The sequence below is a fragment of the Belonocnema kinseyi genome, chromosome 5 (genome assembly GCF_010883055.1).
Source record: "Belonocnema kinseyi isolate 2016_QV_RU_SX_M_011 chromosome 5, B_treatae_v1, whole genome shotgun sequence".
NCBI classification, from domain to species: domain Eukaryota; kingdom Metazoa; phylum Arthropoda; class Insecta; order Hymenoptera; family Cynipidae; genus Belonocnema; species Belonocnema kinseyi.
The window spans coordinates 44,591,395-44,600,234 of NC_046661.1; the positions used below are offsets into that span (position 1 = coordinate 44,591,395).

Below are 8,840 nucleotides of genomic sequence, written 5' to 3' on the forward strand. Positions count from 1 at the left end.
TTTACTATTAACCCTTATAAAATTCATTCTAGTCGTCACAAGAGACTTCCAGAAAGTATATATATATATATATATATATATATATACGTTGGTTACAGTTTACTTGTAACCACTATTAATAAGTTCGCCGATGGTTATAAATATATACCTAAGAGTTGGATGTAACATGTACTTATAATTAAAAAAATTTTCTTCAAAATGAGATAGTTTTAAACCGATTTATTTCCATATGACGAGGGTTCGGTCACTTCAATATTCCTGATCATTGACCATATATTCCCATACACATATTCTTTCAATATTCCTAGATATTCTTGGTATTCTTGACATACTTTATAATCTTATTTTCAAATTATTTTAAAGAATTTTAAAGGATTTTAGAAGATTTTAAAAAAGTACAAGAATTTTCAAGAGATTTTAAAGACTTTAAAATATTTGTCATGAGTTCAAGAGATTTTTAGTGAGTTTAAGGGATTTTGTGTCATTTAAATGGATTTAATATAGTTTATAAAGTGAGTGAAGAAATTTCAAATCTTACAAACCACTTTATTTTTTAATTTAGTTTAAATCTTGTTTAATCACAAAATTTCAATAATAACTTGTAACATTTCTAAAATCTTAGTGCATACATTATTATAAGCGTAGCAATATTTTTTATAGAATGGGTAACAAAAATTTGCTGGCGGCCCTGCACAGCTGCCGGTTATCTTTCAGATTTTTTTAGGATACTTCCAGCTAGGTTAGCCGAGAGGCTTTAGGCATTAGGACTTTGGAATGCGAAACTTATAGGGTTCGAACCCGCGCCGAATTAAGATTTTCATAGCGTGTGATTATAAATAGTGTTGTGATTGTGTAATAGCAAATATTTGTGTAAAAAAATATTAGAGTTATAATTTTTATAATGAAATTTTAAGTAATAATGCAAAAGATTAATTTGTTTTCGGCGAACAAATCGGCTATCATTTTATAGAACTGCTCTCTATAGTTTCGAGACTTCTTGGATAAATTTTATGGAACTATGTAAAACATTTAGTTGCATAGTTCAATGCAATGTAAAACAAAGACGACTTTAACTTTTATTAAACTACCCATCGTATCCTCTACTATGAGATTAGTTCTATAAAATGTAATGGATATTTTTTTCCGTGTATATACAGACAGACATACAGCCAGACATACAGCCAGACATACAGGCAAACAGACATACATAGTACATACAAACAGGCAGACACCGATAAAATTTCATTATTTTCGGATTCTGTGTTTGCCAAAACGTAAAAATCCGTTAAAAACCAGCGATCGAAAATTTGAACGATTACATTACAGTTTACACTTTCCCGTGTGGAAATACCCCCATTTGGCCCTATTACAAGTCGGGCACTAATCGGGGGCTAGTCGGGTTATTAATTTTGACAAAGTACGCTGTCGGGGACTAATCGAGAACTAGTTGGGCTTTTTGTTGTCAAAATTTCAGTCGGGGTCTTGTCGGTGGTTGGTCAAGGGCTACTCGGGTCTTTTTGTTCACTTATTTCCGTGCGGGTAATCTTCAGGCTCTGGTCGGGAGCTAGTGGGGCTCTGGTCGGGTTATTCTTATGTTTGAGTTTTCGGCGAGGATTTAGCAAATGAGGTAATATCTAAAAAAGCATAATGATTTTTTTTTAATTCTAAAACACTAAGAATATATTTAACAAATAATTATTAAGTTAATAATTTTGTACGAAAATCAACGTTTTATAAGAACAACGATCAAAATCTTCAAAAAGACGTAATCTTATTTTTTTGTAGTATTTTTTAGAAAATTGCGAATTTCTAGGAACCTTTGTATGGAATTTTAAGAAAATCCATATTGGAAAATATACATATAGATGTATGTGAAAAGTGCCCGCCGGAAGTCATAAGATTAAATTTGTATAGATGCTTATTTTTAAATTAATCTGGAAGGTTTTGCCATATGTAAATAGAGTCTAATCCTTCAGGTAGTTGAAATTGGAAAGAGAAAAAGTTTTCGATTAATCAGTGACTTCTGGACTGGTAGCTTTAAAGAAAATCCGGAAGGGCGCGACGTGCCGCCTCTCGCGCAACAGAAATGACGCGTCGAGTGTTTAAGACAGAAGTCCACACGTAACGAAGCATAATTACCTGGAGCAGAGACTACCGTGATCAACACAGCGGTTGCTTCAGAGCGAAGCTCTTCCATTGCTGCGTTCCAGCTGAAGTTTTTTTTTTAAATTAACATTCCACAAATTTTGGGGAATTTTAGTTACATAAATTTATGCATTTTTAAGCGTAGGATATGTTCCCCATTAAATCTTGGGTACATTTGAGCACTTTCAAATATTTTTAAAAAGTTTATGGAGATTTCCATAAATAATAAGTATTTTGACGAACTTTTAGGGGATGTTCCACAAATTTTGGGGAGTTTGGTTAATATTCCACACGGATGTATTATCATATATGACCCCTACTAGTACCCGATTGGGCCCCGACTAGGATAAGTCGGATCACCTGACTAGCCCCCGACTAATCTACCGTGACGCTACTGGTCGGGGGCTAGTCAGATGACCCGACTTTACACGGGTTCATGAATGAGAATGTAAAAATATCGAGAAAGTATCGTGAAAATTCAAAATGAATTATTACTCCATTTTTTTTTATCAATTACACAACCATTACCACAAAATTACCTAGAAAATGGTTAATCTGATCAACTTATATAAACTATACTATTTCAATTTTTTAAATCTAGTGAGAAATTTATAATTTATGATATACTAATGCATTAAGTGATCGATAAAAATGAGTAAATTAAAAAATCTCATTAAGATAATATTATTTTTATATATGCTTCATGCCGTTCAATTTTATAGTTTTAAAACGCGTTCCATGCATCTGCTCTAGAGATGAATCATACGTTTAATATCGATTCATAAAACTTTTCTTCGAAGCATTCTGCGAAGCTAATGTGTAATGTACAAGGACATGTTCAATAATATAAGAATGAAACATTTTTGTATACAGAAGAAGGATATATCGTAATGTTATGCGCCAATAAATTACAGAAACCCCCAAACCTTTTTTGATTGACAGAATAACATATTATAGCTTTCAAATGTTTCAAGTTACGTTTATGAAATTCGGCCACAGAAAATGAGATAACTTATCATATAGGCAAATTATTTGTCTATACATATTTCGGAAGTGGTATATTCATTCTTCAAAATTAGTGTATGATCACTAGAATAAAAATAAAATTAACTCACTTAGATAATTACTATCAGTTACAATTCCTTGGAACAAAAAAGCTTGTTTTGTATATTACTCGAAATTAAACCGCAGTAGTATAAAACTGTCGTTTGCGTTTGCGGAAACCCAAACACTTATCGCTCTTTGCAAAACTTTGAGGCATAAAGTAATAAACTGAGCCAGAAATATCTTCGTGGAAATGCAAGCGAATTCCGAAATTTAGAAGCATGAAGTCGAAATAAAAATTCATTTTTTGCGAAATTTTCGTGAAATGCAAGATAACGGAGTTATTTTTAATAGCAAAATATCAAAAGTTGGGAATACTAAGAAATTAGATACATTCTTGTATCTTGCATTCAAGATTATTATCAAAACCTATTATATTAAAATGATTAAAAACACTTGTAAGTGTTTTTAGTTCATTATAATCTTCAAGTGAGTTAATAAATTCAAGTTCTCAATTAAAATAAATGAAATTTTGGTGAATGAGTTTAGGGAAATGTTATAGTCCTCATATAAATCCGTATTTTCTTATTAAAGAATATAATAAATTTTTAATTCTTACTTCGCAGTTTTCTAGTTTTGTCTACTTATGTAAAACCGAAAAAATAAGTATACCAATACAGTAATTTCCCGCAAGATAGAACTTCGCGACATTTTATGTTTCCGTTCGAGAATAAAACAATAGGAAATATTTGTTTTCTTAAAAATTTTATATTCCTGGAATTTTAAAACCCGAATTATAAAATTCCGAATAATAGTAAATTGCCAGAATTGAAAGGTTGAAATATGTAACTAGATAACCAAAATCTTCATTGGAAATGTGTTTATTCCATGAAAAATAAGAAAATAAAATAAGCATTGTGTTAGAAGGATTATTTTGAAATACAATTTTTGACACAAGAATTGAGAAATTTTTTAAAAAATATTAGGTACTATTCAGTTCTAATTTTAACGTCGTAACATTTTTACATTATCATTCATGAGAGTGTAATGTAATCGTCCAAATTTTCGATCTCTGGTTTTTACAGGATCTTTACGTTTCGGCACTCACAGAATTCGAAAATCATAACATTTTAACGGTGTCTGTCTGTCTGTATAAATATGGTTACATGTTGAAAACAAAAATTTTTTAATTTCAGTAATTTTTGTCTAAATGTCTTGTAGGTGGGTAGAAGACTTGCAAATTATTCAAATAGAATTTTCAATTTCAATAAAAATGAGAACTTATATAATTTTGAAATTTTTGAAAATGTTCAGAAAAATAGAAAAACATATTACTCTGTTAGATTAGGAAATTTCCTTTAATTTCTGTACTAGATATCAAATATATTTAAAAAGATATCTATGTTAAGTTTTTCAATTCGCGATCAATTCAAAAGGTTAGTTTTTTCAAAATTTCGAAAAAATTTCTTATGAGTTTTGGAAATTTTTGCCAAATTTTCTGGTACATGACAAAAAGACTTGCAAATTATCCTAATGACCTTTTTAAATTCCATGAAAATTAAAAAAGTTATATGCTTTTCAACATTTTAAAAACTTTCAAAAAAAAAGGAAAATAAATTTTTTGTATGGGTTATGAAATATCAATCCAAATTTCTACTAGATACTAACACGTTGTTTTTAGTAGATTTGAACAAGATTTACAAATTATCTTGATAAAGTTTTTCAAATTGACACAAAATATGGAACGCGAGGCGCGCGTTTCGTAATCAGAATGTTATCGCCAAAGCCGTAGGTGCTTTAAGAACAATCTTTAAAAAAAAATCGAAAAAAATTTCAGTTACAATTTATGGCCGTAATTTGTTTGCGGTTTTTATTTGTGCAAAAAACTAAACGTTTGTTTTATAATCAATATCCAAAACCGATTCTAAAAACCTATAAAATTTTAATCTCAACATTTTTAGTCGATTTTCTCAGAATTACCGAAATTTTTCAAATCAAACTTCATTTACCTGTATTAGAAACTTTAAATCTCGGACGCATGATTTTATATTATTTTTAAACTTAAGATTGCATTTTTTATCGCAATCTGTAGCTAAGTCTACTCTAATTAGTTGTGAGTTGGACTTAAATCTCAATTAAGTAACACTTCGCCTCGGAAGTGGAAATTTGTCTTCATCTTTACATGGTGATTTCGATTTTTCAGAGTGTTTTTTCGATCTTTATAAAATTCTCATTTTCTTGGTTATTCATTTCCATATTGCCATCTTTCAATTATCAAATACCTGAATGTACTAAATCGCCGAGTTTTTAAATTTCGGAATATATTTAAATCGCCGAATTAAGGAACTCCAGAAAATAGTAAATTTTCGACTACGGTAAATTTCCACAAAAAAATCATTGAATTTTTTTCCGGTTTGTTAATCTTTTATTTTACATGGCATATTTATTCCCAAGTGCACTATTAAATATAAATTTTACCATTTTTTCCCCGAATTTCTGATTAAAGTAGCTTAGTGCCTTTTTTTTAATTTACAAAATTTCCACTCAATATATTATTTCATGTGGACACGAGTTGTCCAAATAATTATGAAAAAATTTCAAACTTTGTAATAATTTTAATCACTAATTTTTAAGATTTGTAACACCTCTGCGAATCGTATAATTCAAACATATGTTTATTCTTTTTTATTATTCTTTAGTTTAGTGACTTAAAGTAATTCCAACAAATAATTTAAATTAATTAACTGTAATTTAACTGAAAAATTCAATAATCTGTAAAATATTTTTATACGTGTAAGTCATTTAAAAAAAAGCACAAAGTGTCTTTTATTTTTTTTTTAAGTCCGAACATTATGAATAAATTATGTATCTCGTTTATAAAATTGTCTTAAAACATTTTTGGTTGCTACATTTACGAAACACCGGTGAGACTTTCCCGGATGAGTCACTCCAAGCATATATTTAAAATATGCCACTTACTTTATTAGAGATTATAATACTCCCAAATTCAAAAAGATTGAAGTAATTCTCGAATTACAAACCTTCAATGTCTCGTTTTTGTGTGGAAATGTATAATTCACAAGTAATAGCTTAAATTGTTGGAAAATTAATTTATACAGAAGTGTGAAGTAAATTCATTTTGTCACAAGGCCGTTAGAAATTCAACCTATGAGATACGTCAATTAGCAACAGGTGGGAGCAGGGCCGTCCCATCGATTTTCCTCTTCATTTTGATATTTATAAAGTTTACGATTATTTATTTTTTATTGGTAAGTTATTTTATACAATTTATGGATAAATTTCCAAAACATACATTTTTGCTGTCAAATGCATCTTAATTCTAACTTTATTTCCATTGGATGAAATGTTTACAATTTTTAAAGCTCTTCAACTTTAAAGATTACATTTGTTAAAATAAAATAATGAAATAACGAAAAACAGTGATAAGAAACCTTAAATGCTAATAACATTTCTTATATGTACATTTTGCAAAGTTTAGAAAATGTTTCAGAATATAACGTACATTTTTGAACTACACAAAAATTCAAAATTTTAAACAGAAATAAAAAAGCTTAATTAATAATTATAATTAATAAATTAACAGATTAAAAATTACTTTTAGTATTGCTTTAAAATAAGCATAAAATTTTGGTTTTCTTGCAATGTTTTGTATAATATTTGCACAATGTGTAATATTTTTGAATAAATATTTCGTATCGTGATTGTTCTCAGTTTTAGTCTAATTTTCATCTAACAAGATAATACTTTATATTTTTTGTAATTAAAAAAAATTCAAAAGTTGCAATTAGTCATTCTATCTGCTTTGATTAGAAAAATAAAAAACTTGGTACTTTTCTTTAAACATATTACTAATATTTACTAAATAGGTTAAATGTCCAATTCTACACGTCCCTGTGCGCTCTAGAAGCCGCTATTAATTTACATGACGTGAGAACACGTGACCACGGCGTGGCAAAATGACAGTTGTTCAGGTGCTCAAAAAGTATTACACACCTGAGAGAAGAGCCAAGATGAGCAAGAGCTGCCGCCCAATGGGATTTGTCAGTCCCATGTTTTATCCTATTTCTTCACTTTATAAATTTCACTAGCACTTGCACCAACACTTTGTTTAGTCTGGGCACATATTTGGAAAATTGACCGGAAAATTCGTAAAGAACTTCCGGCAACTGGACCACATGTACGGTTGCGATAAGAGTGGAAGGAATCACTTTCGAGAACGTATGTTTGACGGTCACTCTCTGACTAACCCAGGCTAACCATGAAGAATCCATGGAGAAAACGCATATCTGCCGAGTGACGACCCCACCCTCAATACTTTAGTATACTTATCGGTATCTGACGTCATCGGTACTCGGTAGTGATGGGTTTAACCCATTCATATCGCCGTTTATCTTGAAATGCCATTTGTTTAATTTTAGACAGTGTTCTGCGTTAGAGCTACCGTTACTTTCAAATTTAGAAAGAGTGTTTTCTTATTTATATTGATGTACACTTTTATAAATAAATTAAGCTTTCTTAAAAGCAGCGATGGTTATACCGTAAAAATGGAAGACACACAAATATCTGAACACAAATAAAGCAAGGGAAAGTACTAATACAATTATTTTGATATTTTCAACCATCATCGAGAACACCACATATTAAAGCACATGCGTAATGTAAACTGATGCATTTAGAAATATTCGAGAACCACCCATTTTCCATTAAGTATGCACTTTGGTCGCATATTTGATCACGCCTAAGGCGCGCACTGTCGAGTCTCGCGGTTCGCACTCGATAACGTACGTACCTCGCGCTACTCGCCCGATCTTTGTACTTCCCCCGCATTTGTGCATAGACCTTTTCAAATTAAAGGTCAAGCGATTGACATTTATAATTTGGTGACTGTGAATTCTCTTTTAAGTTTTAAGGAATACATTCTTATAATTTGTCTCGCGCTCAATTAAATTACATGTGTTCAAAAGGCAACATTTTTTATATTATTGATTCTCCTTTTTTGATTTGTGATTGGCTTTAGGGCCCAGGTGGGGTCCTCAGCAGTGCCTTAGTTCTATAGAAATATTATTTAACGTTATATAATCTGCCCTATTGCACACATGAGTCGAGATAAAATATTATTCATAATCTATGTTATTGATTTTTTAGTCGCAATACTTCTACCTTGTAACAAATACAACTTAATCTTCTAGATTTTTTGTTGTTATATTCGCGACATAACATGTGTGTAAACAGTATTTGACACGTTACCAGTCAATTTGTAACGCTTTACTGTTACCGTTACTTTTATTAAAAAGTAACGCGTTCCCTTTTTTATATAAGATTTTCCATACGTCGTTCTTAATTTGCAAAAGCCTTAGATAGTATTTTGTAAATGTGAAAGTGATGTAAAACGTAATAATTGTATCAACTATTGCAATTGATGTAATTTAATGAAGAATTTCTTATTTTAAACTATTATTACGCCCAAGTCACAAAATAGCATCAAATTTCTTTTTTTATATAAAACTTGTTTTTGAAAAAGCTCATCCCTCGAACGAAATACTTAAAAAATATGAATAGATCCTTCTATCCCGAAGAATAACACATTCACACACAAAAAAAGTTTCTGGAGCCAAAAAAGCTACCTACAT

The 8,840-nt window shown here is 30.2% G+C and overlaps 1 protein-coding gene across 2 annotated transcripts in view; it reads right to left on the reverse strand.

Moving 5' to 3' along the window:
• Nucleotides 1–7,964, reverse strand: part of LOC117172386 (vascular endothelial growth factor receptor 1) — a 170,861-nt gene extending 162,897 nt beyond the window's left edge. For both annotated transcript variants that reach the window (XM_033360248.1, XM_033360249.1), the window contains exon 1: nt 7,204–7,964. In XM_033360248.1, the coding sequence (XP_033216139.1) occupies nt 7,204–7,261 (58 nt within the window). In that variant the 5' untranslated portion in view covers nt 7,262–7,964. The remainder of the gene's footprint in view (nt 1–7,203) is intronic.
• Between the last annotated feature and the right edge of the window lie 876 nt (nt 7,965–8,840).